The sequence below is a fragment of the Sparus aurata genome, chromosome 10 (genome assembly GCF_900880675.1).
Source record: "Sparus aurata chromosome 10, fSpaAur1.1, whole genome shotgun sequence".
Classification (NCBI taxonomy): Eukaryota; Metazoa; Chordata; class Actinopteri; order Spariformes; family Sparidae; genus Sparus; species Sparus aurata.
This window is the reverse complement of record NC_044196.1, coordinates 4,207,581-4,222,237: the sequence shown is the minus strand read 5'-3', so window position 1 is coordinate 4,222,237 and position 14,657 is coordinate 4,207,581. Positions and strand designations below refer to the sequence as shown.

At 41.4% G+C, this 14,657-nt stretch overlaps 2 protein-coding genes across 2 annotated transcripts; one reads left to right on the top strand and one right to left on the bottom strand.

Moving 5' to 3' along the window:
- On the bottom strand, positions 1-1,130 carry LOC115590060 (uncharacterized). Its single transcript, XM_030431320.1, has 2 exons — positions 831-1,130; positions 1-589 (listed from the first exon to the last, which is right to left on the bottom strand). Exons 1-2 carry the CDS (start codon positions 1,123-1,125, stop codon positions 234-236), a joined length of 651 nt encoding a protein of 216 aa, XP_030287180.1. The 5' UTR covers positions 1,126-1,130; the 3' UTR covers positions 1-233.
- Positions 1,131-6,178: 5,048 nt separating this feature from the next.
- LOC115589971 (complement factor I-like) lies at positions 6,179-14,370 on the top strand. Its single transcript, XM_030431184.1, has 17 exons — positions 6,179-6,385; positions 7,418-7,530; positions 8,196-8,352; positions 8,622-8,685; positions 8,778-8,943; positions 9,493-9,674; positions 10,636-10,743; positions 10,821-10,943; positions 11,170-11,205; positions 11,424-11,444; positions 12,063-12,205; positions 12,355-12,458; positions 12,705-12,809; positions 12,908-13,083; positions 13,741-13,845; positions 13,938-14,086; positions 14,190-14,370. The coding sequence occupies exons 1-17, from the start codon at positions 6,326-6,328 to the stop codon at positions 14,256-14,258; spliced, it is 1,881 nt and encodes a 626-aa protein (XP_030287044.1). The 5' UTR covers positions 6,179-6,325; the 3' UTR covers positions 14,259-14,370.
- Positions 14,371-14,657: the final 287 nt, after the last annotated feature.

Here is a 14,657-nt window from a genome sequence, read left to right as displayed (position 1 = left end):
TCATATACCACAATAAAAATAAACTCATTGAAATAATAAAGCACATAAAAAAATTCAATATTTACAACACAAATTTCCAAACCTCTCTACTTTTTCACCTGGCTCAGCAGGCAGAACTAGAATAAGACAGCTCATAAACTCTGTGCATGTGGCTCAGCATAAGGCAGAACAAGGCCATAAACTCTCCTACGTTTGTGACAAAACATGCAGAAACAAACATTTTCGCCTCATAATCACTCAGTGATGTGACTATTGATCTTCAACAGCAGTTGGCTCTCAAGGTTCCTGCAGTGAAGCTGTGATCGTTTCGCAGTGAACAGGAGTCCTGCATGGCTAAAAAGTCTCTCACAGGCTGCAGACGCAGGAAGACCTGTGTTAACTTTGATCGACAGCTTCTTGATGTGAGGAAAGGTGTGGAGTAGATCTATACCTGCAGTGGACAGACTTGAAAGATACCGCTCCAGCTCGCCTACTTGAGATTTTCCTGACTCCATGGATGCAAAAAAGTCATCTTCATCGGAGGGGTTGCTGTTTGTACTTGCGTCAACATCCAAGTCGGTTTCGAGGTGATTTCTTATGTAGTCAAGGCCTGTGGCAAGATAAATAATTTTCAAAATAATTACAGTGGGTCTGCACATTATTCTTACCCTTCTACTGTATAGCCTGTCATGTTGCTGATGCTTGACAACAAAAGCTACCTGAGCATCTCACTATTGCCACACTGTGGTTTGTCACTGACACACTATAGCCCTTAATTACAGTAACATTATACAGATTTATATATTAATGTCTACTGGTTCACATTTGAATTATTACACAAGTATATTAACCAGCATTTAAGATGTTCTCATCTGTGGTCCAGGATGTTCTGAATCTTGGTAGGAGTATTGCCGCTGCAATCAGCTCAGGCTCTTTCATGACGTCTCCAAAACGTTTCTCGATCCCTCTCTGCAGGGCATGAACAAGAGGTGTACACATTTTGCAAGATGACTCTAGCCTCTTCAGCTTGTCCCGCAACTGAAGAGGCAGCAGGAGGCCCATATGTACAGATGATTCCCCTTGGAGGATATTAAGGGCCATGGCAACAGGCTTCATCACAGCAGCATACTCGACCAAAAATCCCATTTCAGCTGGATTGAACCTATAAAAGATGTAATGACAAAAAAATACTTAAAGACATTAATGGTGCAATGTATTTATTGTGCATTGTCGATGTTAAATACACAAATAAATAAAAATTGAATAAAATTTGTCAAATTATTTCATTCACATAGGCCTAATCCACAATCAGCAAGGCTTACTTATTTTTATTGTTTAAAAATAAAATATGAATTTTGTCAACTTACATCTTCATCTTTAATGCTGTGCAGACATTGCGAATTGCTTGTTCTCCTTGCTCTCGGTGGATGCGCACAATCCTTTCGACAGCAAGAAACAGGGAGCTCCAGCGTGTCTGATTGGGTCGGAGGAACTGCAGCTTGCATTCACGTTCTACTGTTTCATGAGCCATGGTTGACCTGCCAGTTTTATTCCAAAGAGCATGACATTTTGCAAAAGCAGACCTAGACAGCTTCTTGTACGTTTCGTTGGCAGCCCCTCCAGCAGCAGTGGCATCAACTGTGGATATAAGATTGAGGAGATGGCATGCACACTTATGGTGCCTTGGAAGTTGGTACTCAAGGCCTGTGTTGTCATCCAGAATAGCAGACACATCTTGATAATCCACCTCTGACTCACTCTCATCTTCTGTTGCATCATCAAGGGTGGAGTCACTCTCCTCTTGTACATTGGTGGCCTCCTCCTCTTTCTCCATGCCATATAATCGAAAGGCCTTCAAAAAGTTTGAGCCACTGTCTGTTGTCGTCCTGGTCAATTTCGTCTAATGCGGCAGCAAGGATGTCAAACGTGTGCGAGCCTTTGAGACGTCTACAAGCCAATGCAGCAGAGTGCCTCTCCAGTGAGTTGTTGTCTATCCAGTGACAGGTGACACCTAAGTAGCTACGTTGTCTGGCAGACCAGCAGTCTGTTGTGGTAGCAACATAGTTCACAGCACTCAGCTTTTTGATGATTATGCTCTTCTTGTGTTTTGCAGCTTCCTGTATTCTTGTGCATAACGTTTTCCTGTCATTACTGTATGAGGTTGCAAGGTTTCTATCATAGTCTTGAAGGATGGTGTCTCAACCACAGAAAATGGTTGGTTGGCCTCACACACAAAATTTAGCACCAGCTTGTCAAGCGTTGCTTGTGTTACCCGCTGTGGGGCAGTGAAGGCTGTTATTTTTGCATTTTTCACAGGAGTATCACTGGAAGAGGAGGACTTGCGTTTTCTGTGGGCCTCTAGTAAGTCTGTGTACTTGGAGAGTTTGTTGGGGTGAATCCTCTGTGGATAAAAACATATCTATGAGGCTACAGGCAGATCAAGCTCAGCACAGAATAGACTCATGTAACCTAACAAGACAAACATTCGCCTGTCCACAGCAAAAAAGCAAAACAAAACTAAACAAAACAAAAAACGAATTAAGGTCATAGGTTACTTACCGCAACATGTTTCCTCAAGTTAGACGTTGAGTTTTTGAATGCTGAAATATCCGTTTGTTTTGGGAGACACAGAAGACACCGCATGATGTAACTGCTGTTTCGCACTGTCTGTAAACTAAACATGCTGTTCATATGAGGCCAGGGGTGTTCCTCCTCTTCCTCGTCTGCATTGCCAACCGTTGATTGTGCCATTTTTCTTGCCAGCAAAAGACGGCGGATATCGACCGCAGTAACCGCAAGGCTAACTCATCCCGCCGCTGAGTATGGTCACGTGACGAGACAGCGCTGCTAGGGCTACGTTTCATTGGTTAAACACAGTCACGCGGTAGATCTTTGAGCGGAAGTCTGCCTCTGACAAAATAATAGTAGAGATACTGGACCGCTTAAAGCTTAATAATCTCTGATAAAAGTAATGAGCTCAGTATATCATTATGTAGCGGAGTAAGAGTACTGTTTCTTCCTCATAAATCTACTCAAGTAAAAGTAAAAAGTATAGTGATTTAAAACTACTCCTAGAAGTATTTTTTTTTCAAAAACTTACTCAAGTAAATGAAACGGAGTAAATGTAACTCGTTACTACCCACCTCTGCTCAGCAGAGTTAGATCTTTGTTCACACCAAGAGGTGTTGTTAAGGCTTAGGTCAGGATGTCTCTCCCCACCACAGTCGTTCAGCCAATGTGATTGTGGTTACTCTGATTCACACTCCTCCCTTGATGGAAGGTTAACTCCCTCTCCAATCATAAAATGTGAACAATTCTCAACTGACCCCAGGTCCTTGGGAATGAATTCAATTCCTAAACCTCCACTGAGAGAATGAGATAACAGTAACATGACTTCCAATCTTCCTGAAACAGACAGTGAGGTCATAGGTAGTTAATTCCCCAGAAGATATTCTACCCACTGTTCCCAGTCTCTGATGCATGACACCTTTACCAGTGCTGATCCCTCTGAAAGGGGGACCAGATCAGTCCAGGAGTGCCCTGCCTCCTCTCTGCACCTCTGTGAGAGTGATAATAGCTGACCTGCCTGTGTCTCTCAGCGAGACAGAACTGCAGCATGTGATGTCAATGTCCATAGAAACGCTAGCTTAAAGCGCCTCCGCCTTGAAGAGCTTGAGCAACAGGAATAGTTGCAGCCATCCAAGTTAAGAACTGTTGTTGCAAGCATCCCAGAGATTCATTTATGTAGGCGTAATCTTATCAGCAGGGGATTGTGATTTTGGTCGGTCCATCGACATTCATGTTTCCCAGAAGATGAACCCTAATCTCTTCTGGGATCTTCTCCACTGACAGTGAGGTTGTCATTTTTTGATCAGAAATTCATAAAGAATGAAAGTAAACCTTTCATACATAGTTTTTATGTCTCTCTCTTCCAGGTTGGTCATTTCTTTGAGTGGAGTGGAGTCGATATCACACTGGCTGGTCTGCTGTGACTAAGTTTAATTCCTGACAAGACTCTCAATCAACCAACCACATCAGGATTAAACTAATATTTAATCTTGTCTACAGCTGAAACTGTAATTCTAAATTTCGTTACTTTCAGTTATATATTTGCATTAGAAAATAAAGTAAAAGTATTGTTTCATAATTCTGGAACTAATGAAATACTGTTGGACTCTTCCTTGTTACTGAGTTGACACTTGTTGTAGCTGTTAGCAGTATTCATAGAAGAGTTACGACAAACTAACAATGTCATCAGACAATGTTGACAAACATAGTTAGCAGCTCAAATCTATTGATCGTATTGATCAAGTGTGTAGCGACTTGGTTTGCATTATGTGTTTGTGGTTGTGTGTAATATACTAAAGCCCTGGCTGAGACGTCTGCTCGGCTCACAGATTAGTACACATTGATTTTGTAATACTCTTTTATTGGAACAGTGTTGGACATTAGCTTATTTGTTCTTCCATCCATCTATTTATTCTGTCCAGGGTCACATGTCCCAGCATGCAAAGCTGATTTCCCGGCAGAAGTGTTGACTTGTTATATTATTCATTGCGTTCATATATTGTAAAAGGACCTGTGTTTTAAAACGATAAATACATTGAAACTTGAAGCTGACTAGATTTCTGCCATGACTGATTTTAAATTCACACCTGATTTTCCTACTGTGACAAAACTCTGAAAAAATGTAACTCACAATCAGGTGTCCAAAAGGCAACAAACTCCCCCGATCGTGTTCAAACCTTCAGACCTTTAGACCTTCAGCACTGCGCCGTCGTCCAGCCCAGATGTTTATGTTTGTGTGGTTACTGGAATCTGGCTTTTCCCACATGTACCTATACAGAATCAGAATCAGAATCAGAAATCCTTTGATGTCCTGCAGACGGGGAAATTTGTTTGTCTCAGCAGCAACAGAATATTGCAAGAACAAAAACCAATAGCAAAAATAAACAACAAAATTAAAAAGGGAAGGAATATAATAGAGATATATACATTCCTACATGATATAGAGCAAAATGAACAGCAATTTTATACATAGATTTTAAATACAAATAATAAATATGGGTGTTAAGGAAATTGACCAGATGGTGCAAAAACAGAAGTGAGTTTTGTACGTACTTATTGCACAGTGCAGAGTGCAGGGTGAGGTCTACATGGAGCAGTGCTGGTTGTACAGTCTGACAGCAGCAGGAAGGAGCTGCGATACCTCTCCTTCATACACTGAGGGTGTATCAGTCTGTTGCTGAAGGAGCTGCCCAGTGCTGAGATAGTAACCTGCAGGGGGTGGGACTGCTGCACCAGCAGAGATGACAGCTTGTCCATCATCCTGCTCTCTCCCACCACCTGCACTGGGTCAAGAGGACATCCCAGGATGGAGCTGGCCTTCTTGATAAGTTTATCCAGTCTCCTCCTGTCTGCTGCTGAGATGCTGCTGCTCCAGCAGACTACTCCATAGAAAATGGCTGATGCCACCACAGAGTCATAGAAAGAGGTCAGGAGGTCCCCCCTGCACTCCAAAGAACCTGAGCTTCCTCAGCAGATACAGTCTGCTCTGACCTTTCTTTTATGTAGCTGCAGTGTGATCAGTCCAGTCCAGTTTATTGTTCAGGTGAATTTCCAGGTACTTGTAAGATGTCACCATCTCAATGTCCGTTCCCAGGATGTTCACCTGTGTGCAGGGTTGTTTGTGTCTGTGGAAATCCACCACCAGCTCTTTGGTCTTCCCGGCGTTGAGCTGGAGGTGGTTCCGCTGGCACCAGTCCACAAAGTCCTTAATAAGTTCTCTGTAGGCTCGGTCGGTTATTGAAGTAATCGAGGATCCAGGATGTGAGGTGTTGGTTCACCCCTGCGAGCTCCAGCTTGTCCCCCAGGAGTGCAGGCTGAATGGTGTTAAAGGCACTGGAGAAATCAAAGAACATGATCCTCACAGTGCTTCCAGACTTCTCCAGGTGAGACAGTGATCTGTCCAGGAGGAAGATGATGGCGTCGTCCACTTCGATTCCAGGTTGGTATGCAAACTGGAGAGGGTCCATAAAAGTACCCACCAGAGGGCGGAGATTGTCGAGGACCAGCCACTTCAGGGTCTTCATCAGGTATATACGTGTGTGTGTGTGTGTGAGCATTCACATTGACAGGACAAGCTAATGATTTATCAATGTCATCATCAGTGGATAGATATCAGACCGCCAGTAACCGTCAGTCAGAGTTACTGTCTCTCTGGCTGCAGCTGTTTCAAAGTTAGTTTATTTTTGAGTCATTTTGTCTTCCGGCAACCTGTAACGGCTTTTTAGCGCACAATAGGAAAAGAGGTGTCGAGGAAACCTAACTGTTTGCATTTGTCAGGATGAGATCAGCGGGAGTTTCTCTTTTTTTGCTGTTTCTTCTCATTGCTTACTCTGAAATGGTGAGTTAAGTCTTTTTATCTTCAGAGTAACAAAAAAATTCTCTTTCTGTGTTTTATCACTTATATTGAGTATGTATATATATGTATATATATATATATATATATATATATATATATATATATATATATATATATATATACAGCCATGTATCTCTGTTCTACAGGAGAAAGGTCATATGTAGAATAGTTTTGTACTGCATTGTTAAATTTTAGCTCTGCTGTTAAATTTGTTAAGCATTTTGTGTTGGTGTGATCAGCGTTCTATACCTGCAACATGCTCCATTTATGTCTCTCTATTTCTGACCCTCGCTATCGGTAATTTCTACCGTTCATCTCCTGTCTCAATATAAGTAGACCAAAATACTAACAATACAATTTTCAAGTGAGTTATTTAGATCCAAATGCTGGGGAATAGAACTGGCCTGTGAGGTGAACTAAGGGAAGTTCAAACTCAATTTAGCGCTGCATGATCAAACTGTTTCCACATTTATTGTGACAGGAGTTCATTTCACCCCAAAACAAAACATTTTCTAATTACTCATTATTAAATCATCCATTTGCATCTTTTAGTTTTTATGAGTAGCAAAAAGGAATCCAGCCATCATTTCATTGCATAGCCCTGTGTTATATAATGATAAATACATTGAATCTTATAAGCTTGAACAGTCAGATATGTAAGAGTGGGTCGACTCAAGCAAACACTGGGGCCAACACAGGAGTGACGTCATTTCTGTTTTGGTCTGCAGTGAAATCTCACACAGCAGTAATGAGTTATAGTAAAACGGACAAATACAAACTTGCAGGAAATAACAGTATAGACATTAAGAAGAGAAAAAATAATGTTTCAATTAATACTTGCATTTTATTTTTCTGTCATGAAGTAATTTATCAAAAGAACTAAGATTACTAAAGTACTAAAGAGATATAAAGTTGTTAATCATCTGTGTGGAACTTTAACAGGAGACAGCCAGAGTTATAGATGATGAGATAAACCATGTTCCTTTCTATCCTCTTCTATTCATTTTTAATCAGGAAACCACGCCAACAACCCAGCCCACCACCATGGTCAACAGCTCTGCTCCAACAATCCCTGGAACAAATGAGACAGACAAGTTTTTTGGTCCACAGGAGTGTTGGGACAAGAAGTAGGTGTACATTAATTGGATGGGCTTTTGGCTGTTTCTATGGTCTGTTATGTTTGTATTTCCCTATTTGTATATTCCCTTCCATTCTTTTTTACTTACAATTGCCACTGGTCTTTTGGTAACCAACAATTTTCCAACCTCGTTTGACATAAACAATGAAATAGGTTTCTGTTCACTACAATCTGACAACTAAGATAGTGAAGATGGTACTGTTCATTCCCTGGGCAGTAAACTGAATATTTCTAACCAACCAGTAGTATCCCTATTACAACTTTCTTTTTCTCAGTTGACATAGAAACTCTGGTTGTGTTTGCAATGAGCAGTTAACTTTTGACATGCCAGTCAAAGGAAGTTTAATTAAGATTAAGAGTAGTTGTATTTAGGGGGTTATGACAAACTACTGACTTTAAACCACTAGATGGTCGATAAAACTATGGCAACCCCTGTGTTTACTTTGTCATTTAAGGAACTCAAAAATCCAAATAAGCATAAAGATCTTGTCAAGAAGAAACTGCTGCAAAAGGTTAAATGCTAAGAAGTTTCCACCTCAATTGATCCAAAGAAGACGTCTAAGTCTTACAGTCTCTACAGTTCATGTATTTTCTTTGCTCATCTTAATGATCTGTGTGAGTTATTAGTGTGATCTGTCTTTTCACATTTATCAGGCTTACTCGAGCATCATGTGATCTGGTGTTTTGTCCTCCATGGGAGCGTTGCATTAGAGGACATTGCTCCTGTAAAACACCCTACCTGTGTCCTGCTGTTGTGAATGGGGTCCCAGTTTGTGGGCGGGACAATAGAAACTACCGCTCCTTCTGCCAGGTAACATGTGAATGAGGTTGGGTATCAAGAGCAGGTCTTGACTTGGAACCAGTTACAGAAACAGGAATTAGGAATATGTTGTAGATTTAAAGTTTTCTGAGCTGCTGCAGAAAGATGTAGGACCTTCTGATCTCCCATCAAGAGACTTCTAGACCTGGCTGATTTCAATAGTAAAACCTTATCATTAGAGTACAATAGTAAATGTCAGTGGTTTGGGATATTAAGAGTGCAACAAGAAGGTATTAAATTTATTCAAATCTATTTTCTAGGTGATGGCTGTCTCGTGTCGGACCAGGAAACCTGTCATGTCCCACTTTGGGTTAAATTGTGGAGGTTCGCTCTCTCGGACACATTTAGTGCCCTGTTTTGTAACTGTCTTATCCCCTCATGTAGTTAATGTTACTTTTATCCCTCTCCCATTACAGATAATCAACCAAAGTTTAATACTTCAATTGACCCAGAAACAAGAGTGGTGAAGGTCTTCGTTCCTGATGCTAGAAGCCCCAATGGTGGGGAGGAGTTACTGGTGTGTGGGAAGACTTGGAACATGGCGGCTGCTAACGTGGCCTGCAAGGAGAAGGGGACCCCACTGTGAGAGAAGATATATTGACCTAATGCATGTTTAAAACATGGTGTACAAGCATGTACAACAAACATACTCAATCAATTCAAAGGAATAGTTTGTTTGTTTTTAAGTGGAGTCATATGAAATATCTATAGGCAAATTTTAACCACCTAAAGCAAGACCCACCTAACGAAATCTATATTAGTTCAAGTGTACGTTATGTAGAGAAAATTCACACCACTTTACATCGCCGTCAGACCACCCTTTCTTTTGGCACTATACCTTTTCTCAACCAGAGAACCTCTGTATCCCTACCCATTATCTGCCAGCGGCAAAATACAGTGCGAGGCCCAGTTGCGCTAATGCGTAGGGATGTGGAAAAAATTCTGTTAAAATTTGCTTTGCTTTGCGTCTGGACTCTGGTAGGGAACAGACCGACTATAGATGTATACTTTATATGACCCCACTTCAAAAAAACTTCCTTAAGCAGAGTGCATTTTTTTTTGTTTTGTACAGTATACCTTCAATTTGATGTGTGTGTGTGTGTGTGTGTGTGTGTGTGTGTGTACCGACAGTGGTGCAATGGCTGCTCATCGCATTGAACACAACAACCCGACAGCCACAAATTTCCCAAGCAGCTGTGTTAACGTCCGTTGCCAAGGCTATGAGACTTCTCTTGCTGAGTGTGTAATCTACGACAAGGTCAGGATTGCCACTAAGAACCTCGCTACAGCAACCTGTTATGAGGCACCAAGTGGTTAGTATTAAGTGATTCTGCTCTATTCTTTTCTAGTAATGACTTTAACTTTGGTCTTTAGATTCACAGAAGGGAACAATGGCTCCCACGAACAACAAGGTGACTCTCAGTACCACTAATATAATGTCCTATACACCTGAACAGAATGTGGACCAGATTGGAAAATCCCTTTTCTTATCTGTACAAGGGTAAAGAGCTATTTCATTGAAAGACATAACAAACCCAGCAAAGTTCAAAATCTTTTGTGATAAATTTTGTTGATCATCGTAGTCCCGCCTGTAACGACTGTCTCGAACAATGAATCATTTGTAACAGTCAAGTTCTCTTATCACTGCCAGCAGTCTCTGAATATAGTCCAGCCCTGCCCCTCCTTCTACCTTCTGTCTAAGGGTCCAGATACCAAACCGTCATCAAAAAACTAATGCAACAAAGGCTGACTGCTGCTGCAACAAATTAAATTGTCCAAAAAGCCACCAATAAGAGTCCACTCGTGCCAGTGTTGTGGGACACACTGAAACAAGGACGCTCACCAATGTCCCCAACATACACTGATGGCCTGCCATCAGCCTCAACTGTCAGAGGCCTTAAGAACACATCCAACAGTCCAGCCATCAAGCCCAATTCCAGTCAAGGGGTTCACTTGGTATCCAAAAATCCTTTCCCAAACAGAGGCCTCAATCCATGTTGCCCGGTTGCCAGACTTCTGAAAGTTAGAAGCAGCCCAGTTTACCCCGGGTCCATCACTGAGCCCAATCTGGCCCAAGAGTTTGTAAGTGAAGCAGATTTTAGCCCACAGTGGCCCAAGCCACAACCACATCTGGCAACCTATCTGTGATTGGCCAAGCTGAGCTGGCTACCTGAGTGCACTAACCCCTCCACTATGAATGGGTACATCTTGAGAACTTCTATATTTTGCTCTACTCTTCTCCAGAATTGTGACTTTATTTTTCTGTATTTGCAGACACAGCGTGTGGCTTCACATGTGTAAATGGCAAGTGTGTGTCTCTGGAGCAGACTTGTGATGGAGTCGATGATTGTGGTGACGGCAGTGATGAGATGTGCTGCAAAGGTAAACCAAACACGCATGCATAAACAGATTTGATACCATTGTGTGTCCTGTGTTTCACAATATAATGTGTTCATCAGCATGCAGGAAAGGAGCTTTCCTCTGCAAGACCGGTGTGTGTGTACCTAAAGATGCACTACATGACAAACAGATCGACTGTCTGGACGGCAAGGATGAATCACCAAAACACACTTTGGACAACAGTAAGTTAGACCGACGCTTTGAAACCAGTTTACCCCAACAGCATTTACTTCCATTCAGTTTAACACCAACTTTTATAAGGATTTCTGTGCTCTGTATGAATTCAGTTTCTTTCCCCAGATGTCATTTGGAAGCAAAATCTGTGCAGTCGTGTCTTCAAAGGCAGACAGAAAGGCTGACAGTAAAAATAACTACATTTTAAGTTTGTTATATTTCCATTTTCAACAGTGCGAGAGCCAGTTCCTCAACAACTCAGAAACTCAGGTATGTTTGTTAGTGGGTTCAACCTCTAAAAGTAAATTCCCAGATGCTGAACCCAATCCAGCCCACCAGAATAGAAATGAACTGTGGCCCAGATTTAGGCCAGTTCTGGTTTATTCGATGTGGTATGTGGACGGGCCATATCTGGGCAACAACATTTTCTTTGGCCATGTTATTTTCGCCACCAATAATGACATTGTTTTTTTTTTTCATTATTTCAGACTACATCTCCTCGAAAGATGGTATGTGGGTTCACTTAAAGCATAGTATAATCAGAAAAAAACACACACACAAAAAAAACTCCATGCAGCCTAAGATTCCAAAATAATTTGAAAAAAACATTAATTATGACCTTTGTTAAGCTGAAATCTTCACTGTCAGCTAAAGATATTTTCCCCTGCAACTTTTTGTGTCACAATTTTTGTTAACTGTTCTTTTGACAGCAATGATTTTGGAATTACACATTCACTTGTCACGTGGGTGAAATGGTTTAGTGTCCACTTTTGGCAATCTAGAATACTAGTTTTTGTAGTGTTCCAGTCAAATTACTTGAAACTGCTGTAAGTAACTTTAACTTTTTCTTGTTGCTGGCACCACTTTGTGGACCGATGTAAAACTTTGTTTTAGTTGTATAACACCTTAAGAAAGTTTTGCATCTTATCCAGTGCAGATCATTTAGAGTCTGAATTATAAGTAAACAGAAATATCAAATCTTCTCACTCACGGCCTTGTTAATGATGTAAATCATATAGAGGCATCAGTAATAAATTCACTATGTCATAACCAGTTTGAAGTTCCATGTCAGGTCTCATCGCCAAATCCCCTAAATCTCATCAACAGTTCTGTGCATGTGTGTGTAGAAACGGCCAAAACCAGAGAGCATCTGGAGTCCAGGTTAGAGTGTGGGATCCCTAATATGGACATCGTGGATGATGAGGTATTTGAAGAGCGAGGACGGAGCAGCCGAACCAAGAGAGTGGTCGGGGGAATCCCATCAAAACCAGTCAGTTAAGTTGTTACGACTATCATCATCATCATCATTTATTATATCACTCAGCAAAGACAGTTCAGGTGTCAAAGGCAGAAGGACAGAACATGTTGGGAGAGCTCTGGTTTCTGTGATTCCCCTGAACACACCATTCCTGTTTCCAGACTCAGATCCAGTGGCAAATCGCTCTAGGGGACAAAGGAAAGATCGACTGTGGAGGAGCTTATATCGGTGGGTGTTGGGTTCTCACTGCGGCTCACTGCGTCAGGTAGGTAATAATCAAACACATTATAGTTTTTTATTTTTTTATTAGTCAAAAAGAAGTGCTGAGGTGGACAAACAACCTACAAAAACTACATAAACTCACATAAATTTCCTCGTTAGACCTTTTAAAACTATTTCAAACTACATGCTATGGTTGGCATAGAACCTCCTAGCTGGTCAGATCAGCTGTCAGTGAAAGCTTGGTGGTGATGGTGAGTAACAATAGTCTGTCACTCGTGTCTCTTTACAGGCCCAACCCATCTGCATTCATGGTGTATTTTTCTATGTGGAAGAAGTCCAGCGCTCAGGGGACGACTGACATCGTTCTTGTTAAAAACATCCAGATCCACCCAAAGTATCTAACCATCCATATATCGGTCTGAGTGATAAAACCTCCATCATGTCACATGAGCGTCAGAAAGAAGTGACTACAGAATGTCAACTGTGCTGCAGGTACAACGCCAGCAGTTATGAGAACGACATCGCTCTGGTGCAGCTGGAGAAGCTTCCCTTCAGTGACAAGTGTTTGGAGGACAACCCGGCCGTCAGAGCCGTCTGTGTTCCCTGGTCCACCGAGCTCTTTAGAACCAACCACACCTGCAGCATCTCTGGATGGGGAAGAACTGCAGGTATGTTCATTCAACACAAAGTTGGTGGCAGTTTGGTGGGCTCTCTGCATCTGCCGCGTGTTTGGCTTGCAAATGATATCTGAGACTCGCTGTACTTCAATGGTAACTTTTGTCCTATCGACCGAACCATCTGGCACTGTTTTGACAGTGAATTTGCAGTTCATTGGTCCTTTCTCCTCACTGTCCTTTTCAGTCCACCGTGTTTTTCCTGAACGCCAACCTTGCTTCTTCTTCTTCTGATTCCCTTTCTTTTTCTTCTGCCACCCTCTGGATCAAGACTACAGGTGCCATCGATGGCCATACATCAAACAATGCGCATTTAAATTTTTTTTTATACAGAGCATTCATCGGGCGTGAAAAAAAATTAACGGCATTAAGAGGATGTTGCGTTATTTACACATTAACGTGTTAACTTTGACAGCCCTAATATTTACACATGTTTAACATATGTCGACCATTTATTGGACCAACTAATCAAAACTTCAAACTTGTTTTTATAATCAGAACATGTTTTGGATAATCTGATTGCCAATAAATAAAATTCATTTTAAAATGTGATGTTGTGTGTAATTTGCAAAGAAGCTAGTTACTAAAGTTAACAAATAAATATAATTAACTAAAAAAAGGATGTAAACATATTGACAACTGTGTCCTCAGAGGGAAAAAGATCTCGGGTGCTGCTGTGGGCCAACGTTTCCCTCATCGACAACTGTGGGAACTTCTACGGACATCGATTCAACAAGGACAGCATGCTGTGTGCAGGTGGGTGTGTGCTGTATGTGGTTCATGAGCAACAAGTACAGTATATACTGATGTGTGTGCGTGTGTGTGTGTGTGTGTGTGTGTGTGTGCAGGTGACCTGGAAGGTAAGGTGGACTCCTGTCAGGGGGACGATGGAGGTCCTCTGGTCTGCGAGGATGAACTTGGTGTTTCTTACCTGTGGGGCATCGTCAGCTGGGGAGAGAAGTGTGGTCAGCCAGGGTTCCCTGGAGTTTATACACAGGTCATATATACTCTACTATCTATTTATATATTAACTTATAGTCACTGAGTCAGTGAAAACGCGACAGTATTATGATTAAACTCTGATGTGTGCTCTCTTTCAGGTAGCTCATTACTTTGAGTGGATCAGACTTCACACCGGTTGGCCCGCTGTCACCAAGTTCAACTCCTGATGAGCCGAACACACACATGGACTTTGAGTTTTTAAGAGCTGAAATGTTTTATTAAAATATCACGTTGTGTCCAATACTAATTCAATAAAACATGTTTTCTTTGACACCTGAAGCCGTCCCATTATCTGGTGTCTCTTCAGCTGAGGGTCAGTTTCAATATTTAATTATCAACATTATGTATATTTGACGAGGGAAGATAAGACACTACAAAATAATTCACAACCACGTGAAGCCCTCACAGAGTTTATAATGATGTCATTGGCTGCTGGTCGTGTAAAAACATTAATGGTATTTGTCTCTTTAAATTGTATGTTCAGTTGTGGACTCTTGTAATGTTTAAAAATACTTTTAGTTTTGACATGTTCCTGACAAACAGAAGATACAGAGATGATACAGAGA